At 47.9% G+C, this 21443-nt stretch overlaps 1 protein-coding gene across 1 annotated transcript; it reads right to left on the bottom strand.

Moving 5' to 3' along the window:
- Window positions 1-14310: 14310 nt before the first annotated feature.
- Window positions 14311-21080, bottom strand: LOC138812862 (sulfotransferase 2A1-like). Its single transcript, XM_070001084.1, has 6 exons — window positions 20888-21080; window positions 19370-19581; window positions 17962-18088; window positions 16055-16149; window positions 15520-15697; window positions 14311-14665 (listed from the first exon to the last, which is right to left on the bottom strand). The coding sequence occupies exons 1-6, from the start codon at window positions 21021-21023 to the stop codon at window positions 14553-14555; spliced, it is 861 nt and encodes a 286-aa protein (XP_069857185.1). The 5' UTR covers window positions 21024-21080; the 3' UTR covers window positions 14311-14552.
- Window positions 21081-21443: the final 363 nt, after the last annotated feature.

Genomic DNA, 21443 nt, shown 5'->3' with positions numbered 1-21443 from the left:
ATCAGGCCCTGGACCAGGCCTCTACCCAGGCCCAGGCCCCAGCACTAGCCCCAAACGAAGAAGTGCCTGATGATCTCCTTGAGGATATAGACATCTTGGCCCTGATCCAAGAGGACTTGAACTCCACCAACACTCAGCTCTTCCCAGATCTCTTCTTCACCTAATGGCCGGCCTCTCTCCTGTCCCGCTGTCCCTAGACCCAGGACAGTTCTGAACCTGTTTATTCTATTTATTTCACCCAAATGGTGGATGGGGGTGCAGGAGCTTCAGAGCACTGGGCCAGTGCGTGGATGAGCTACATTGTTCTTGGTGCAGTTCAGTCCTGGGACTTGAACTCAGGACCTGGGCACTTCCCTGAGCTTTTCTTTGCTCAAAGCTAAATGCTCTACCTCTTGTGCCACAGCTCCACTTCTGGCTTTTTTTTTTTTTTAAACCTGGGCATCATGGCTCACACCTGTCATCTTAGCTACTCAGGCTGAGATCTGAAGACCTCAGTTCAAAGTCAGCCTGGGCAGGAAAGTCTGTGAGACTTATTTTTGATAAACCACCAAAAAACTGGAAATAAAGTGGTAGAATGGAAGTGGTAGAATGCTCACCTTGAGCACAGAAATATCAGAAACAGTGCCCAGGCCTTGAGTTCAAGCCCAGGACTGGCACACACACACACACACACACACACACACACACACACACACACACACACACACACACACACACACACACACACACACACACACACACATATTGGAGATTAAGAATCTCATGGAGGCTGGGCACTGGTGGCTCACTCCTGTAATCCTAGCTACTCAGGAGGCTGAGATTTGAGAATTGGGGTTCAAAGTCAGCCTGGACAGGAAAGTCTGTGACTCTTATCTCCAATGAACCACCAGAAAACTGGAAGTGGTGCTGTGGCTCAAGTGGTAGAGCAGAAAGAAAAAAAGCTCCTGGAGGGGGTGGCGGGGCAGGGATTGGGAGGGAGAGTGGGAGAAAAATGAGGGAAGGGGTAACAAGTTTGACAAGAAATGTACTTACTACCTTATGTAGCTGCAACTCCAATGGCATATCATCTTTTGACAATAAAAGTAAAATTAAAAAAAAAAAAGGAATCTCATGAACTTTTCTGCCTGGGCTAGCTTCAAACCATAATCCTCAGATCTCAGCATCCTGAGTAGCAACAGGTAAATCTAGATTGTTCTACCACTGAGCAACAGATGTTTCCCTGGAGGACTGAGAAAATAAACATTCTTACCCTTGAGTTCTTGTCCAGTGTGTTTTGATTTCATTCAGATACATTATTTCTTCATGGGAATTTTTTTCTTTTTTTTTGTCAGTCATGGGGCTTGAACTCTGGGCCTGGGTGCTGTCCCTCAGCTCTTCAGCTCAAGGTGAGCACTCTACCACTTGAGCTACAGCGCCACTTCTGGTTTTCTAGTGGTTTATTGGAGATAGGAGTCTCAGTCTTTCCTGCCCGGGCTGGCTTTGAACCGAGATTCTCAGATCTCAGCCTCCTGAGTAGCTAGGATTACAGGCGTGAGCCACCGGCACCCGGCCTTCATGGGAAATTCTTGTGGGAAAATAAAGGCTGTAGCTCTTAGCTTCTATCTTTTGCGTGCATGTGACTTTTTACTTTCATGGAATAAAATATTCAAGGGAAAAATTAATGTTTTGGGGCTCAGTTGTGGGGCTTGAACTCAGGGCCTGGGAGCTGTCCCTGAGCTTTTTTGCTCAAGGCGAGCACTCTGCTACTTGAGCCACAGAGCCATTTCCAGTTTTCTGGTGGTTCATTGGAGATGAGTCTCATGGACTTTCCTACCCAGGCTGTCTTTGAACCATGATCCTCAGATCTCAATGTCCTGAGTAGCTAGGATTATAAGCATGAACCACCAGTGCTTGGCAAGAAAATGTAATAATGTCTGTGGTTATTTCACTCTTGCTTACTGTTAACAATATTCATTGCTTAATGCTGGTGGCCCATAGGTAGGCAAGGAGCTGACTAGAGGATCTGTACTTCAAAGACAGCCAGATTCTATAGAAGTCAGATTCTATCTCCAAGACATTGGCAAAAAGCATGGCTGGCGGCATAGTTCAAGTCCTGGTAGTTACACACAAAATTCACTGCTTGACTGATGTATTAGTTAAAAATAGAAACAAAAAACCACCAATGATTTTCCAAATATATAGGATATTATTGCATTCTTTTCTGTGCTGCTATGGAGCTTGAACTCAGGTACTCTTTGTTGTTGTACTTGGTGTGGGCCTTGAACTTGGGGGCCTGGGTGCTTTCCCTGAACTCTTTTTGTTCAAGGCTAGTGCTCTACCACTTGAGTCACAGAGCCATGTATGGCTTTTTCTGAGTAGTTTATGGGAGGTAAGAGTCAAGGATTGCCCTGCGGGGCTAGCTTTGAGCTCTGATCCTTTGATCTCAACCTCCTGAGTAGACAGGATTAGGCGTGAGACACGATTCCTGGTGTGGTTTCTTGTTTTCTTCAGTTGGCTTTTATTTATTTTTTTGTAGGTCGTGGGGCTTGAACTCTGGGCCTGGGTGCCATCCCTGATCTCTTCAGCTCAAGGCTAGAGCTCTACCACTTTGAGCCACAGCACCACTTCCGGTTTTCTGGTGGTTTATTGGAAATAAGAGTCTCACAGACTTTCCTGTCTGGGCTGACTTTGAATCTCCATTCTCAGACCTCCTAAAGAGCTAGGATGACAGGCGTGAGCCACCAGTGCCTGGCTGGGTTGACTTTTTCACTTAAGGCTAATTCCTGTCTTCCTTCTGTATCATTTGCCGCCCCCTGGTGGCCTTGGTGCCCCTGGATTTGTCCCATAGCTGGGCCTCTGGCCCTGTTTGCATCCTGGTGAGCCAAAGCTCCAAGCTGGCTGGGGCAGAGTTAGATCCCTGTGGGGGAGGCAGAGATGGGGAAGCCAAGAAGGGAGGGACTCACAAAACACCAACATCCAGGGATCTGGTCTCTGGGAGGGATGGGAGCAGAGGTACAAGGGAGCCCTGGTGTTTTCTGGGAGGAAGAGGAAAGGGAGGCTCAACTCGGATGGTGGATTGAGGGACTACCCTCTTGGTCTGTGCAAGAATGAATGAAGAGATTGTTGTATGTACATTCACTTTTTTTTTTTGTTGGTCGTGGGGCCTGAACTCTGGGCCTGAGCAGTGTCCCTCAGCTCTTCAGCTCTAGCGCTTTACCACTTGAGCCACAGCACCTCTTCCAGCTTTTTCTGCTTATGTGGTGCTGAGGAATGGAACCCAGGGCCTCATGCATGCAGGGCAAGCACTCTACCGCTGAGCCACCTTCCCAACTCCTATATGTACATTGTTAGCATGTATGTATGTATGTGTCTGATATGGAGGCTAATTGTGAGAGGAGAGCCAGAACAGGAGGAAGAGAGGGTGAGGAGGGTGAACATGATTACAGTAGATCATACACATGTACAATAGCATGATGAAGCCCATGAAAGATTCTAAGAGCCAGACACTGTGACTCGCACCTGTAATCCCAGCTACTCAGGAGACTGAGATCTGAGGATCACGATTCCAAACCAGCCTGGGCAACAAAGTCCATGAGACTCATCTCCAATTAACCAGCAAAAAAGCTAGCAGTGGGCTGGGAATGTGGCTCAATGATACAGTGCTTGCCTAGCATGCATGAAGCCTTGGGGTTGATTCCTCAGGAATCACATACACAGAAGCCGGAAATGGCACTGTGGCTCAAGTGGTAGAGTGCTAGCCTTAAGTAAAAGAAGCTCAGGGACAGTGTTCAGGCCCTGAGTTCAAGCCTCAGGACTGGTACAAAAAGACAAGGGGGAAAAAAAGGAACAGAAAAGAAGATGGACCTGCACAGGTGGGTGAGGCCACCCTGAATTCAAACCTCTGGGTCACCCACCCAGCGGTTGTACCCATGCGGACACCAGGGGGCAGCAGAAGACCATAGGTCCAGCCCGGGGCGGGGGAGGGGTGGGAGGTGGAGGGGGTGGTGGTCCTGGGTCCCTACCTCCCCAAGCCCCACTGGGCTTCCTGAGGATTTGGAAAAGATCGGGGAGAAGCCACAGAACCAATATCCCATTGGTTCCCTTAGTGTCATGGAAAGTCAAACCAAACAGAAAGCACAAATTCAGCAAGTACATGGAGCGCTTGCTGGGTTATGGCATTTAAAAGGGAACAACCTTTTAGGAATGAAATCCTGCCAATCCCACATCCTAGATGCTTCCATTCCAGCCCGGGGTTTATGCATGGCTTAGGAGACCTAGCGGAAGGCTGCCTTGGAGCAGATAATGAACCCTGCCAAGACCTGTTGGGAAAGGGGAGGTGGTGATGGAGGGTTGTAGGAGTGTAGTACAGGGAAGAACATAGTCAAAGTACATGGTGAGCTGGGTACCATACTCACAACTGTAATCCCTGCTGCTGAGGAGGCTGAGATCTGAGTGAGGGTTGCGGTTCAAAGCCAGCCTGGGTGGGAAAGTGAGACTCTTATCTCCAATGAGCCACTAGAGCCACAGCTCCACTTCTGGCTTTTTTTCCTTTTTTTTTGTTAGTTGTGGGGCTTGACTTCAGGGCCTGGATGCTGTCCCTGGCGCTCTACCAGTTTGAGCCACAGCTCAACTTCTGGTTTTCTGGTGGTTCATTGGAGATAAGAGTCTCATGAATATTCCTGGCCAGACTGGCTTTGAACCATGATCCTTAGATCTCAGCCTCCTAAGTAGCTGGGATGACAGGCATGAGCTACCACCCTAGGTTGTCTGTCTTTCTGTTTCTCTTTCTGTCTCTCTTTCTCCTCTTTCTCTGTCTCTCTCCTCTCTTTGCCTGTCTTCTTATCTTGTTTTCTGTCTCTCATTTCTCTGTCTGTGTCTGTCTCTGTCCTCTCTCTGTCTCTTTATCTGTCTCCTCTCATTCTCTCTCAGCCTTGGCAGTTTAGACAAACACCAGTCAGGCATTTTTCATGGCTGTTATTCGGTTTGTGGTAATAAATCAGAGCCCAGAGATTGGGACTAGAAAGTCACAGAGATAAAGCATCTCTTCATCCACTCCCAAGGGCATTTTCTACATCAGACCTATGGCTTCCCATGTTGCCCTTGGTCCTCACAGGTGGGAGTTAGGATTTCTCCACTGGAAGTTTTCTTCCCTTTGCTTGCCTGTCTGTGTGAGCAAGGCTTTACGCCTCAGCCCAGGCTTGTGTGCAGTCCTGGGTAGATGTGATCTCTATCTATCTATCTATCTATCTATCTATCTATCTATCTATCTATCTATCTATCTATCTATCTACCTACCTACCTACCTACCTACCTACCTACCTATCTATCTATCTATCTATCTATCTATCTATCTATCTATCTATCTATCTATCTATCTATCTATCTATCTAAAATACGTTCTGCACAATGACTAGGCCTGCAAGCTTTGAGTTTCCAAAGAGGCAGGAAACCTTAGGGATGGAGCCATGGTCTTGAGCTGTGTGGAACAGATGTCCAAGTTCAGCATGACTTCAGAGATGGTGGCTCCTGGGTCACACACAGAGCCAGAAATGTGCAAATTATAAAAATTATAACAAAATAAAAAAGGAGCTGGGCATTGGTGGCTCACGCCTGTCATCTTAGCTACTCAGGAGGCTGAGATCTGAGGATTGCGGTTCAAAGCCAGCCTGGGCAGGAAAGCCCGTGAAACTCTTATCTTCAATAAACCACAAGAAAACCAGAAGTGGTGGTGTGGCTCAAGTGGTAGAGCGCTCGCCTTGAGCTGAAGAGCTGAGGGACAGCGCCCAGGCCCAGAGTTCAAGCCCCATGACTGACAATAAATAAAAAATAAAAAATAAATTAAAAAAGGGCTGGCAATGTGGCTTAGTGGTAGAGTGCTAGCCTAGCATGTATGAAGCCCTGGATTTGTTTCCTCAGCACCACATACACAGGAAAAGCTGGATGTGGTGCTGTGGTTTAAGTGGTAGAGTGCTAGCCTTGAGCAAAAGAAGCTGAGGGACAGTGCCTAGGCCCTGGTTCAAGCCCGAGGACTGGCAAAAGAAAATTAAACATACACACTCACACAAAAACAGTTGAAAATGGGGTGCTGGTGGCTCATGACTGTAATCCAAGCTACTCAGGAGGCTGAACTCTAAGGATCATGGTTTGAAGCCAGCCCAGGCATGAATGTCCAGGAGACTCTTATCTCCAATGGACCACCAGAAAACTGGAAGTGAAACTGTGGCTCAAAGTGGTAGAGTGCTAGCTTTGAGCAAAAACAAAGCAAAACAAAAACCTCAAGGACAGCACTCAGGCTCTGAGTTCAAGCCCCAGAACCACCATCACCAACAGAAAATAAATAAAATTTTAAAAAATGGAGAGATCCAGATGGCAGTGGTTCACGCCTGCAATCCTAACAACTCAAGAGGCTGAGATCTGAGGATCAAGGGTCAAAGCCAACCTGGGTAGGAAGTCCATGAAAAATAAAAGCTAAGAGGAGGCGCCCAGATCCTGAATCCAAGACCCACGCGGGTGTGTGCCTGCGTGCACACACACACACACACACACACACACACACACACACACACATCAAAAGGGAGGGAAAAATAAGACTAGCAAAGAACATGGGAAGAAAGCCACAAAGACAAAGTTGATTCTGTGCAGGCTTTGAACTCACAGCATCTGTCTTTGTTGCCTATCCTCTGCCTTCTTCCTCAACCTTCCTTTCCAACCTGCCTTTTGTTCTCTGTTGTGGGGGAACCAAGGATGGACTTTTGGATGAGGGTCCCATCCATTGTTACTTGATACCTAGATACTTAGGGCCCCAGCAAGCCCCCTTGGGCACCTCTGGGTGCTTTGGAGGCTAGTCCATGGTTGATTTGATTCAGCACCACGGACAGCGCCACAGGGCCCAGCCCCACAGAACGGAGACACCAGGCCCTGCCTTGAGTTTCCCGGTACTGGGGTGCTGTAGCAGGGCCCAGGGAGCTTGAGCTGCACCCCATCCAGCCACAGTCCTGCAGAGTCCTGATGGCAATCAGATTTCATGGCTTCATCTTCCCTGAGGATTGCTTTTGTAATGGTAAAGTACAGCTTTTATTGGTCGCCAGGTCTCACAGTACATAGTTGTTATAAAACAAGGCAATCAGGAACTAAACTGCTTTTTCTTTTTTTTCTTCCTGGCCAATCCTGGGCCTTGAACTGTCTCTAAGATCCTTTTGCTTTAGGCTAATACTCTACCACTTGAGCCACAGAACCACTTCTGGCTTTTTTTTTTTTTGGTAATAGAGATAGGAGTCTCACCGACTTTCTTGCCTGGGCTGGCTCTGAACTGCAATCCTCAGATCTTAGCCTCCTGAGTAGCTTGGATGACAAGCCTAAGCCATTGGTGCCCAGCTTCTTTCTATTTATTTTTGTTCAACCCAAACCATTTTAAGTTGGGTGCCGGTAGCTCATGCCTGGAATACCAGCTACTTATGAGACTGAGACCCAGAGGATCTGGGCAGAAAAGTCTATGAAACCACATTTCCAAAATTACCATCAAAAAACAAAGACGAAACTGAACACCAGTGGCTCACACCTGTGATTCTAGTTACTCAGATGGTTGAGATCTGAGGTTCTCAGTTCGAAGCCAGCTTGGGCAGAAAAGTCCATGAGACTTTTTTTTGGTTGTGGGGCTTGAACTCTGAGTCTGGGTGCTGCCCCTCAGCTCTTCAGCTCAAGGCTAGAGCTCTACCACTTCAGCCACAGCGCCACTTACGGCTTTTTCGGCTTATGTGGTGCTGAGGAATCAAACTCAGGGCCTCGTGCATGCAAAGCAAGTACTCTACCACTGAGCCACCTTCCCAGCCTTTTTTTTTTTTTTTAATTCAGCTGTTAGTCTGGACTCAGGGCCTGGCACTGTTCCTGAGCACAAAGAGTTGTGCTCAAGGCTAGTGCTCTACCACTTGAGCCACAGCGCTACTCCTGACTTTTGAGTGGTTTACTGGAGATGAGTCTCATGAGGACTTTTCTGCCAAGGCTGGCACCTGGCTTCTTGAGACTCTTATCTGCAACTAATCACAGAAAAATCCAGAAGAAGGGCTGGGAAGGTGGGGCTCAGTGGTAGAGCGCTTGCCTTGCATGCCTGAGGCTGTGGGTTCGATTCCTCAGCACCACATAAGCAAAAAGAAAAAAAAAAGCCAGAAATGGTGCTCAAGTGGTAGAGCGCTAGCCTTGAGCTGAAGAGCTGAAGGACAGTGCCCAGGCCCAGAGTTCAGGCCTCATGACCGGACCCCCCCCCAAAAAAAAAAAAGAAAAAAGAAAAGAAAAAGCCAGAAGTAGTGCTGTATCTCAAGTGGAAGAGGACTAAGCCTTGAGCAAAAGGAGCTTAGGAACTGCACCTAGGCAGAGTTTAACACTTAATAGGACTAGGGAAAAACAACAACAACAACAACACTGGGCTCTGGTAGCTCACACACCTATAATCCTAGCGACTCAGGAAGCTGAGATCTGTAGATCACGGTTCAAAGCCAGGAAACCCCATGAGACTCTTATCTCCAATAAACCACTCAGAAAACTGGAATTGGTGCTGTGGCTCAAGTGGTAGAGCGCTTGCCTTGAGTTGAAGAGGGCAGGGACAGCACCCAGGCCCAGAAAAAAATCAAGAATGGAAGCCTGGTTCCAGAGTGCTAGAGTAGCAAGCAAACCCAGTGAATATGAGGCCCTGAGTTCAAACCCTGGGAAACCAAAAGGAAAAACCAATCAAGTACTATAACCAATCTAAAATGAAAGGTTTAGAAAAGCTAAACCTTTCAATGTGCCGGTGATCAGTACTGGTTCTCTGGTGTTGGTGTTTCCACAAAGGCCCTTGACCCATGTCCTAGCCATATTCTTTTTTTTTAAATTATTTTACTTTATTGTTATTATAGAGGGGATGTACAGAGGGATTACAATGACATGAGTCAGGTAATGAGTACATTTCCTTTTGAACAGTGTCTTCTGTTCCCTCATTCTCTCCCAGTCCCTCCCTCCCGTCTCCACCCATGAGTTGTATAGTACACTTTCATCCATGTCCAGTGAGCTCCACTGCCACATTTTTTGCCCCTTTTGCCTCAAGTTCTGTGTCCTCTCCCTCCTCCTCCTAAGATACGTACATGAATATATCATACATAAGGTAAAGAAGACAGAATCATCAAAAAATTTAAAAGGAGCCCTTAGTTTCCATGTCTTGGAGTTTGTTTCAGTATGTATATTATTTTATACAAATATGAAGAGGCACTTAGGCATTGAGCCTTTGTGTTTCTCTCCTAAGAGAAATCCTCTTTGGTCTCACTGTGTGTGAGTATCTAGAATCCTGTATAATTGGTTATCTCCCAGTGCGTTTTAGAACTAATGTCTGCATATCAGAGAGAACATGCACTGTTTGTCTTTCTGAACTTGGGTGACCTGACTTTTTGTTTTTGTTTTTTTGGTCGTGGGCTTGAACTCTGGGCCTGGGCGCTGTCCCTCAACTCTTCAGCTCAAAGCAAGCGTTCTACCACTTGAGCCACAGCGCCACTTCCGGTTTTCTGGTGGTTTATTGAAGATAAGAGACTCACAGACTTTCCTGCACAGGCTGGCTTTGAACCTCGATCCTTAGATTTCAGCCTCCTGAGTAGCTAGATGACAGGCATGAGCCACCAGTGCCCAGCTGGCTGACGTGACTTAACATGATTTGTTCTAGTTCCATTCATTTCCCTGCAAATGACATTATTTTATTCTTTCTTTTTTTTGGGGGGGAGGGGTCCAGTCGTGGGGCCTGAACTCTGGGCCTGGGCGCTGTCCCTCAGCTCTTCAGCTCAAGGCTAGCGCTCTACCACTTGAGCCACAGCGCCACTTCTGGCGTTTTTTCTTTTTGCTTATGCGGTGCTGGTGGAATTGAACCCAGGGCCTCATGCATGCAAGGCAAGCGCTCTACCACTGAGCCACCTTCCCAGCCCTCTTTGCTGATCTTTTGTTTGGATGGCCTGTCCTGTGGTGAGAATGGAGTGTTAAGTCTTCCACTATTCCTGTGTTGGGTCTATCATGTTCTGCAAGCCTGAAAGTGTTTAATGTATTTTAGATGCTCCGTGAGTTGGCGCATAAATATTAACCACTATGATTTTTTCTCTTTATGAATCATTCCCCTATTAATACGTAAGCCCTTCCTTGTTTCTTTGTATTGCTTTTAAATGATTGTCAGATATCAGTATGGCTACGCCTGTCTTCTTGCATGATGCATTTGCATGAAAGATCTTTCTCCATCCTTTCACGGAATTGGTATTTATCTTTGACTGTGAGATGGGTTTCTTGAAGACAACAAATGGTTGGATCTTTTGTTATTATGACTTTTTGCTGGTCCTGGGGCTTCAACTCTAGGCTTGGGTGCTGTCCCTGACCTTCTTTTGTTCAAGGCTAGTGCTCCACCACTTTGAGCCAAGCTCTACTTTTAGTTTTCTGGTGATTATCTGGAGATAATAGCCCCACGGACTTGCCTGTTTGGGCTGTATTCAAATCTGGATCCTCAGATCTCAGTCTCTTGAGTAGCTAGGCTAACAGGTGGGACCCACTGGCTCCCAGCTTGGATCTTGTTTATAGGTTTTCATTGGGAAATGGAGTCTATTACTGTTTAAAGGTCACTATGGAGAGTATTGTCATGTTTCCTGCCACGTTCTTTGTGTGTTTTTTGTTTTTTTGTTGGTTGTGGGGCCTGAACTCTGGGCCTGTGCACTGTCCCTGAGCTCTTCAGCTCTAGGCAAATGTTGTATCACTTGAGCCACCACGCCACTTCCAGCTTTTTCTGCTTATGTGGTGCTGAGGAATCGAACCCAGGGCCTCATGCATGCGAGGCAAGCACTCTACCACTGAGCAACCTTCCCAGCCCTCCTGCCACATTCTTATTTTCCTGTAGTTTGCTTCCTTTCTTCTTTCCTTCCTTTCTTTCTTGACAGTCCTGGGGCTTGAAATCAGGGACTGGGCACTGTCCCTGAGCTTCTCCTTTGCCTTTGGGACTGTTCTGGTCTGCACCTGGCCAGTGAGAACTTGCAACCATGGGACAGGCACTCCTATTATACCTGGGACCCCAAGGGAAAGCACACAGACCTGAGGAGGTTTGCCTCTGGTGGGGGGGGGCCTCTTTTTGCCTTGTCTTTCTTGTCTCCCTGTTTGTATTGTCACCTGCCCCTTCGAGCCTGCCACCACTGCCCAGTCATGTGCAGCTGCTCTGGCCGCCTGACTCAGTTTCCCTGCCCCCAGCCACCTTCCATTTTCCCTTCTCCCATCTCGATCCTCAGCCTCCAGGGAACTTGTCATCTCTTACACACCCTTATCTTCTCCCAGGCTCCTTTCCACTCCCAGGGGCAAGGCAAGCCCCCGAGGCCCCGATCTCCCTGGAGACACCATTACCCTTCATTCCAGCCTGGGGAACTGCCGGTGGACTCCCCAGTCCCCGGGGCCCCCATGGGCCACACACCCCTCCACAGATCACACAGTGCCTTGGTGGGAAGGAACCTCCCCCAGAGACTCTTGTATTTGTACTAACCTGTAATTAAGCTAACTCTCTTCTCCAGGTGATGATTTCCTGTCTCTCTCACCTCAACTGCCACCTCTTCCAGTTCAAAGGAGTCTGCAGTGGAAACCACTAGAATCTGGCTGGGGTTTGTTCATGGAAGCAGGGAAGCTTTCTGGGTTCAGGGTGCCTGTTGCTAGCGAGCACCAGGTTCCTGTGGCAAGGTGAAGTGGGAAAGATAAAGCCCTCCCAGCGGCAGCAGTAATCTAATCTGCAGCGAGGTTCCGTGTGTGCCAAGTGAGTTAGTCAACAATCTAGTACCACAAAATAATAGCGCTTTAAATTTTCTTTTTTTTTTGGGTCCGTTCATGGGGCCTTAACTCTGGGCCTGGGTGCTGTCCCTCAGCTCTTCAGCTCAAGGCTAGCGCTCTACCACTTGAGCCACAGTGCCACTTCCAGCTTTTTTCTTTTTGCTTATGTGGTGCTGAGGAATTGAACCCAGGGCCTCATACATGCAAGGCAAGCGCTCTACCACTGAGCCACCTTCCCAGCCCCCACTTTAACTTTTCTACAGCTAAGTTAACCATGTAATCTACAGTTTGCATCTTCAATCCATCATCATTTCTCTCACCTCACGCCCATCACCACCCCCAAATCTGTTGAATCTATTCACTGGTGCAATATATTCACCTGTAAAAGAACGGAGAGCTGGGTTCTGGTGGCTCATGCCTATAATCCTAGCCTCTCAGGAGGCTGAGACCTGAGGATGGTGGTTTGAAGCCATCCGGGGCAGCAAAGTCCTTGAGACTCTGATCTCCAAGTAATCACAGAAACACTTGGAAGTGGTGATGAGGTTCAAAGTGATAGAGTACTAGCCTGAGTAAGAAAAGCTCAGGGACAATGTCTAGGCCTTGAGTTCAAGCCCCATGACTGACAAAAAAAAAAAAAAAAAAAAAAGACTGAGAAGCATTGAGGCTAAACTTCAGATTAACTTGTGCGAATCAGGATTTTTTTTTTCTGTTCCTGAAATTTGAACTCAGGGCCTGGGTTCTGTGCTCAAGGCTAGAACTCTACCATTTGAGCCACAGCACCACTTCTGGTATTTTTTTGTGTAGTTCATTGGAGATAAGAGTCTCATGGAATTTCCTACCTGGGCTGACTTCAAACCATGATCCTCAGATCTCAGCCTCCTAGGATTACAGGAGTGAGCCACTGGTGTCCCAAAGGAACAATTTCTTGAGGTGCATTGCAACACTTGGACCAGGGTTGGAGCAGAGATGCCAGGTTTCTAGGATCCTCAGTTTCCCTTAACAGAGAACTTTCTAGAATCGTGTTGCCACCACTTCTATAAGACTTAGCAATATTAGAATAACACTCTGAGGAAGTGAGAAATGTTGCTCATCGTTTTTGCAAACAAGACACAATCTTGTGTTCACTAAGAAATGCTAAGGGTGCAGTGACTAACGCAGCTCCCCGACCAGGGACATTTTAAATGAGCTGCATTTAAACCCATCATTTGAGGAGTGGTAGGCTTCATTGTGTTGGTGGGGTTATGATTTGGGTTTCATTTGGGACTTAATTTCACATCACCAAACTCTTCATTTTTGCTTGGGGGAAAAAAAATCAAGGCCATGTGTAAAAACCCTTCTAATGCCTGTGTCTTTCTCCTGCAACTGCACACGCAGCTGTGCACTTTGGGTAAACAGAGGGTCACGTCGCCAACTGATTGCTCCTGTCACCAAAGAGGTTTCTAATTAATTAGCTGGAAAAGAGTAGTTTGCTAGTATATTGTAAGGAAGAGCCAAATCTTCTGGAAGAAAGGAGCCAGGTACTGGTGGCTCATGTCTGTAATCCTAGCTACACAGGAGGCTGAGATCAGGAAGATTGCAGTTCAAGGCCAGCCTGGGCAAAAAAAGTTGGTGAGCCCACATCTTAACCAAGAGCTGGGTTCAAGGGTGTGTTCCTGCCATCCCAGCTCTGTGAGATGTGAAAAGCTGAGATCAGGTGGAATCCATGTTCCCAGCCAGACTAGACTAACAACCTTGAGAGAACCTCTCCCCATCCCAACAAAAAAAAGACCGGATAGGGTGGTGCGTCATGTTATCCCAGCTAAAGCAGCAAGTACAAATCTGAAGCTCAAGGTCCAATCCAGTCCTGGCAAGAAGTAAGAACCTAGTCTCAAACAAACCCAGAGAGGGGAATTAGGAATGGCAGTGTGGCTCAAGCAGTAGAGCACCCGGCCAGCACGAGTAAAGTCCTAAGCTCACGCCCCAGTACACCTCCTCCCACCCAGAAACAAAAAGCACAGCACGGACGGGTTTCCTGTACCTAGCGCAGTACAATCAGAACTGCATGGAGACCACGGGGGACAGGCTCCCTGCCTCTGGCCACCCTCTTTCCATGGTAACTGCCTGCAAGAGGCTTGGTTGAGCTCCCTACCTGTACCCCCACATCCTCCTCTCCCCTTTCTTGATTGCACTCGGGACTTCAGGGTCATGGAAAGGACTTTTCTAGTCTGCAGTGGCATTGGGAAAATGCTAGTCATGCTGAGCTCCCTAGGAGCTTGGTGTTTGCAGGACACAGGTGTCGGTGTGGACACCTTGGGCAGTGCGCTGCTGTCTAGCTGGCAGGGTTTGCTCTGTTGGAAGGACGGGCTGGAGCTGCCCAGCGTGAAGAGCAGCCGAGAGTTGCCCTGGAGATCCATGTGGGGAAAGGGAACCCCTTCTCCAGAACATCCAGCAAACCCTCAGGCAGCCTCCTGCCATGGGCAGCCCACTGTCCCCACCCGAGGGACCTCCGCAGCCTTTCACCCAGGTCGTCTTTGCTAAACAGAACACTAAGGCATGTTTGTCAGCCCTCGGTGCCGTGGCCCCATTTATTTCAGCAAGAACACACGCGGGTCCCTTTGTGCTCCTCACACGCATGTGGCTGCCACCTGTCCTGGTGATTGCACCAAAGATGTGACAAGCAAAGTCAGACTTCCTGATTCGAGTGACAGACTAATGCTATGATCTCTGCCCAGTCCTGTCACCTCCATAAGATGGGGACACAAGTCTTCATCCCAACACACAAGGAGCTAAATCTGGGCTTAGTCCCACAAGAATAGCTCTGGAGGAAGCCCAGCCATCTTCTCCCGGAATGTTTCCTCGAACGCTTGGGTCTGGGCTGGGGTGAAGTGGTTCTGCCAGTCCCCTGTGACACCTGAGGCCATGGAAAAACAATGACACCAGACTGGGTCAGGGCAGGAAGGTGCTGTCCCCTCCTGTCCCTTCTGCCCTCTGCCTGCCCCGGGGGTGAGGCCACAGATCTCCCTGGGAGATGGACTCCACAGCCACCACGCTCCATGTCCAGGGCTCTCCTCTCAAGTTCTTTCCCCTGCCGCCAGAGGGGCACATCCTCCCCAGATGTGTAGGAGTCAGGAAGCTCAGGATGTGGTCTCATAGTCACACAATAGCATTTTCATTTAATAGGAAGTTGAATAGAGTTTTTATATAATAGAGTTAAGTGTGTATACATGTGTGCATGTGTGTGTCTATACAGGAGTTTGAACTCAGGGCCTAGGTACTGTTTGGGAGTTATTTTCTGCTCAAGCCTCGTGCTCTACTACTTGAGCCACAACTCCATTTTCTGTTTTTTTTTCTTTTTTGGTAGTTAACTGGAGAGAAGGAATCTCCTGGACTAGGCTATGCCATCTGGATTTGAACTGTGATGCTCAGATCTCAGGTTCCTGGGCAGCTAGAATTACAGGCCTGAGCCATGGAAACCAAGCTGGTACTTACACTTTGTTTACTTTTCAGATCCATTTACTATCACATGATTTGTTTGTTGTAGGACTTAAACTCTGGGCCTGGGCACTGATCTTGAGCTTCTTTTGCTGAAGGCTTGGCACTCTACCATTTGAGCTCCAGCTCCACTTCCAGTTTACTTTGTTTTAACACAAGCTGGAAGTGAACAGCCAGCCTGTTCCTGGCTGATCCCTGGCCAGGAGTGTGTGGTTGGAGACCAGATTTCCTTCCCTGGCTTCCAGCACCTCCTTCCCTGGGACATTTCCATACCTTTCCTGGTGATTTTTAAACCGGTGGGAACAAGCTCCTCTGGAATGGTACTGAAGTTAGACATCTTGTTCTCCTTCATCGCCTGGAAGGAACTGTTCTCCAGGACCAAGTCCAGCTCTCCCGGTTCCAGCGCCTTGCCCAGGAACCCACAGATCCTCTCTACCATGCTCCTCGGGTCCTAAGGAGAGAAAAACAAGGGCTCAGGTATGAGAGGGGACAACAGAACAGGAGTGAGGAGGAGGGAGCAGGAGAAGAGAGAAACAGCAGAAGACACTGGCAGGAGAGAGGATGGGTGGCCTGTGGAGTTGGGGGCGTGACTCAGTGGGTAGAGCACCAGCCAAAAAGCAAAACTGAGTTCAAGACTCCATCTTAAAACAAAAATAAAAAAGAAAGAAAAGGAGGATGAGAGGAATACAGGAAGGAATAACACACAACAGGATGTAGAAAGTTGACATAGAAGGTGGGATGGAGACTGGTGGTAGAATGGGTGGAGAGGGCCGTGGTGGGGTGGGGTGTAGGTAAAATCAATCCTTACCTTTTTCATCTGCTCATAACTGAGGACCAGCACGTTCTCCTTTTCCCTCATGGACATCCAGCCCCGGACGTGATCAAACCATGACCCGTAAGGCACTGCAGGGGGAACACTGGGGCAGTGTGAAAAGTCTGCACCATTCCCGATCTGCATGGTGGTCTCAGCACTGATTGCTCTGGTCCCTGTCACCTTCACCAGGGTGAAACTGAGAAATAAGTCCTGTCTCTTTATAGCCTCAAAGAGAGAACACTACCAAGTACTGATGGCTCATGCCTGTTATCCTAGCTACTTAGGACACTGAAATTTGAGGATCACTGTTCAAACCAGCCTGGACAAGAAAGTCCATGAGAGGGTTATTGCCAATGAACTACCAAAAAACCAGAAGTGGCACTTTGTCTCAAGTGGCAGAGTGCTCACCTTGAGCTAAAGAGCTGAGGAATAGGGGCTGGGAAAGTGGCTCAGTGGTAGAGTGCTTGCCTTGCATGCCTCAGACCCTGGGTTTGATTCTCCAGCACCACATAAGCAAAAAGAAAAAAACCAGAAGTAGCGCTGTGGCTCAAGTGGTAGAGCTTTAGCCTTGAGCTGAAGAGTTGAGGGACTGGACCCAGGCCCAGAGTTCAGGCCCCACGACCAGACCCCCCCCCCAAAAAAAAAAAGACCTGAGGAATAGCACCCAGGCCCAGAGTTCAAGCCCCATGACTGAGAGAGAAGGGAAGGGAGGGAGAGAGAGAAAGTGGGAAGGAGACAGAGAGGGAGGGTGGGAGCGAGAGGGAAAGAGAGCAAACACAAGCACTGTGGAGCCAGGATATGGATTTCTAAGCAATATTTTTCCTGTAGCACAACCTTTGCACCATCTGAAGCAGGTCACCAAAGGCCACACCAAAACATCTGACCAGAATAAAGAGCTCCACAGGCCCTCACAGAACTGAGGCTGAGGGCCTTCCATGCCAGCTTGGCCCAAATCCATCACTTGCACAACTGAGCACAAGTCTGAGTGCAAGGTCTGAGCTGTGACACACGCACACGAGGCACCTCCCATCCCTGCCCATGGCTCCCAGCAGGTCAGTCTGCAGAGGCCTTGGTGTGCTTTATTCTACTTGAAACATCTTTGCTTGAAATCAGGGCCAGAGCACTGTCCCTCGGTTTCTACACTCCTCTCTACCACTTGAGCCACACCTTCACTCCCTGCATCATGATGATTGAGTGGGTATGAGAGCCTCAAGGACTTTCTGCCTGGGTTGGCTTCCAACTCTGACCCTCAGCTCTCAGCTCCTGAGTAGCTGAGATTATAGGCGTGATCCACCAGCCCTGACTATAGATCCAAGTGGTAAGAGATGTTGAATCAGGGGAGAAACAGCTCATCAGGCACTTCTACAGGTTGTGAAGATCAACCCAGAGGGCCTGAGACACCAGATGATGAGGTACATAGAGCACAGATGTGGGGTCCCCCACCCTTCATACCCAACTCAGGCCATGGACCCCTGACAGAACCATGGAGAAGTGACAAAATTACAAGCATGAGGAATGACCCAGAACTTTTGCATGACTAGACACAGAGCGATCCCAACTTCAAGTGAGAAACTCTGACACGGACAGCAAAACAAATTTAAAACATAAATATATGTATGGAAGGTAGAGTTGGGTTGTGTGGGAAGCCAGTGAGAAGCTGTGAGCCAACATCTGGGAGTAGAGCACACAGGTGGGTCCTCCATGGCTACGGAAGCTCCAGGGGCTCAAAACACCTTGGGACCTTCCATCATGGGAGAAGTCTGGTGCTGCCTTTAGCCAATGTGAGTTCTGGGAGGAGGAAGCATTGGACCCACAGATGGTGAGATTTAAAGCAGACCTTGGAGGGAGGGGACACTAAAAGAGGTTTAAATCCTTCTCCATTCACTTCACAGTCTACTCACCATGTCCTTGCAAGAACCATTCAAAATATTGTTCCAGTGACTCTGGTTTCTTAGCCAGATTTGTAAAACGCCAGAAATAATAACCAGATATAAGGACATCCTTAGGATTTCTGATGACATAGATCATCTTCAAGGGAGAAAGGAGAGAATTAAACAATATTCCCATCATTTCTTGCACTCTTGGTGTTCAGAGAAATTCTAGCCATTTTTTTTGCTCCAACATTGAAGTATGTGTTGATCTTTTGGTTGTGCATTAGTTTGTGAAATACTTTTCAGACTTCCTATACTCCAATTACTTTGCGAGGAATAAAACAATGGTGGGACAAGGCATTTTCTAAACATATTGGGGATATTTATCTACTAAACACAGGAGAACAGATGCTGGTTAGACTTTGTTGGCTGCAGATTTATGAATTGTTCTGTAAACATCATTGAAACATCTGGGCATGGGTGGCTCTCACCTGTCACCACAGCTACCCAGGCAGCTCATATCTGAGGATCATAGTTTGAAGCTAGCCCAGGCAGATCAGCTCATGAGACACCCATCTCCAATTAACTACCTGAAAACCTCAAGGGGAGCTATGGCGCAAACTGGTAGAATAACAGCTTTGAGTACAAAAGCTCAGGGACAGCTGTGAGTTCAAGTCCCAGGAGTGGCACAAAAACAAAACAACAAGAATCTATTGAAGGAGGGAGCTGACATGATACAACAACAGAGATTTCACAGCACAGGCGCCCATTTCTATGGTGTTCAGGAACAAATCTAGGTAGCATTGCACCAGGGAAGAGTGTGCACCGTGTGTGGTGTGGGCTGGGCTGGGGAAGCGGGACAAAGGCTCCTGGTCTGATCTGGCCATGAGCACCAGGTGTTTATTCACTGCACAGCCTTCAGCGTCAGACCACTGATACCAGGTCACATGACATTGAAACCACACAGCCTTAGTTTTCTTTTTTCTTTTCTTTTTTTTTGACTCAGGGCCTATGTACTGTCCCTGTGTTTTTGTGCTCAGGCTGGTGCTTTACCACCTGAGGTGCTGCTCCACTTCTGGCTTTATTTTTGATAGCTCATCAGAGATAAGGATCACCTGGCCTTTCCTACCTGGGCTGACTTCTGATCTTGATCCTCAGATCTCAGCCTCCTGTTTGTTTAGCTGGGATGACCACACAAGGCCTGAGTATCCAATTAAAGCACAGTTTGGTTAGTCTTTCAGTTAGACATCCAGTTAATCTGTCAGGGATTACACAGCCATGGTCCACATCTTGGACTCTGTTTTTTCTGAGGACCCTCAATTCATGAAGGAGAGTCTGGGGTATGAAGCACAGAGGGAGAATGCCAGACCTGCTCGCTATGTGCATTTTAAAGAGGAAAAGGCCTTGATGGAACAGCTATTGGGCTCTGAGCACTGACCTTGGCCTTGGAAGTGAAGAAAGACTTGGGGAAGAGTTGGATGGGGAGGTGAGAGGAGATGAGGGGGGGACCCTCCTTTCTCTCCACTTTGAATTTATATCCAGCTTCAGTCTCGATCCAAGGGGAACGAACATATGTGGGCACAGATCGAATCCAGTTGGGATCCCCCTTGGTGTGAATCAGAGAGAGAACCTCAATCAACCAATGGGTTCCTGGAGCAGAAAGAAAAGCAGAGGTCAATCATTTCTGTCTGAATACACTATATATATACACACACACACACACATATACATACATGTACACACACAGATATATAATGGTAAAGCATATGTAGCATAGACCTTACGGATATAAACTTTCTCAGGTATGCAATCTGATATGGATAAGTAGTGTTTAGTGTATTTTAACCATAGCTCACTCAGTGCCATTATTTTGTCATCTAATAAGTCTACACTGTCCATGACAACTGAATATTGATTTGCTTGCCACCCGCCCCATCATTCTCTTATCACACCAGGACTTTGGCAGTTCTGGGCCTTGTATGTGAGTGCAATAGTACACAGTTTGTTTGTTTGTTTTTTGAACTATGGCCTGAACTCAAGTGGTTTCAAATGGCAAAAAGTCCTGATAATAGTAGAGCATGGGTCTCAGTAGGAAGCATTATGCTCACCTTTGGTCCTCAGTTCCACCCATTTCTGAGCTGCTCCCTGTCCTGGAGATCTTGCCATACAGCTGGCCCCTCCCTCTCTCCACCCAGACCCACCTGAGCTCCCACCTACCTCACTTCCTACCCCCAGCCCCTGCTGCTGCTAGATAGTGGAGGTGGTCAGGAGCTCTGTCTCTGGGGGAGAAATGGCTCCTGTAATAAACCTTGTGACCATCTTTCTACTGTGCCTGCCTGCCTTCACATGGTCCCCTGGGAAGGATGTGATGGATCCTTCCCTGAGCTGTCTGCATTTTCAACAGTGTATAATATTCCACTTTGATCTCTCAACTTGTTTGGGATTGTGCAGCCATTTCTCTGTGGATATTTGGGTTTAATGCAGCTGTCAGCTGTTGCTGAAATCCTGCAGTGCCCCCACTGGCTGTGGTTTTCAGCACATTCCCTTGCAGTGTGCCCTCAGTGCTCCCTCCCCACTCCCCGTGCCCCTTCACACAGGCTCCCTGGCCTGGCAGTGCCTTGTGTTTACCCCAAGTTTTCCTGGTCCTAACTATGGCCCATCATGATTCTTCTATTTGAGATCATGCTTTTTCTCCAGGTAATCTCAAAATCATCCTTTTCATTTTATGATCTATGAAGCACCTCTAAAACGCCTATTTAAAAAAAATCTGCTGCCAGCCTTGGAGCTTGAACAGGGCCTGGGCGCTGTCATGAGCTGTTGTGCTCAAGACTGGCACAAAACCACAGGGCCACAGGGCTTCAATAATGAGCTACTACACCATTCCTACCTGGGACACAGTTGGGAGTGAGGCCACAGCTCTGGCCTTTCCCATGCAGCCACAGCCCCCTCTGCTCACCTGATTTGGGGTAGGTCACCGTGATGATGTCTTCGTCCTTCAGCACCAGCTCCTCATGGACTGCTTTTATGTGTTCAGGGTAGTAATCCACAACAGGGAAAGGAATGCCCTGGTACCACACGTAGTCCTGAGCCATGGCAGAGTACTGGGTGCCTGACTCTTAGTCCCAGGCCACTGGCACTGCCACCGTGGAAGTGGTGGCTGAGTCTGGATGGTCAAGACAATCATTAACTAAAATGAATTGGTGATTAAAAAAAAGCCCTGTAATTGTTCTCAGGGATTTTTATTGGGCAACTGTAAAATCATGCAAAGGGTGAACTCTGCTCACCTGATCTTCAGTTCTTGGCAGAAAACTAGAAATACAAGAGGAAATAGGCTAGGGCATAAGATTAACTAATATTTTTAATGCACTAATCCTTTATTTTGAGAAGAGTTGTAGATATCAGAAAAAATCATAGAGAGGGAAGGGCTGGACTTCTGGATCAACACCCAAGTTCAATCTACTAATATCACTCCAAGATCTTTGCCAAGATTCCTCAATGCATTGTCCTTCCAA

This window comes from Dipodomys merriami, unplaced genomic scaffold (genome assembly GCF_024711535.1).
Source record: "Dipodomys merriami isolate MVZ:Mamm:240054 unplaced genomic scaffold, mDipMer1.0.p SCAF_57, whole genome shotgun sequence".
NCBI lineage: Eukaryota > Metazoa > Chordata > Mammalia > Rodentia > Heteromyidae > Dipodomys > Dipodomys merriami.
Note: the sequence above shows the minus strand (reverse complement) of the source record. Positions and strands in the feature narration are given on the sequence as shown.

What these genes read in the sequence shown, in the direction of transcription:
- LOC138812862 (XM_070001084.1), bottom strand. Translation starts at nt 21,023, where the DNA reads ATGGCTCAGGACTACGTGTGGTACCAGGGCATTCCTTTCCCTGTTGTG. An exon ending in TCTTCACTTCCAAGGCCAAG is followed by an intron (nt 18,089 to 19,369) that starts GTCAGTGCTCAG and finishes TCTCCCTTGAAG; the next exon opens with ATGATCTATGTCATCAGAAA. An exon ending in GTTATGAGCAGATGAAAAAG is followed by an intron (nt 15,698 to 16,054) that starts GTAAGGATTGAT and finishes TTCTCTCCTTAG; the next exon opens with GACCCGAGGAGCATGGTAGA.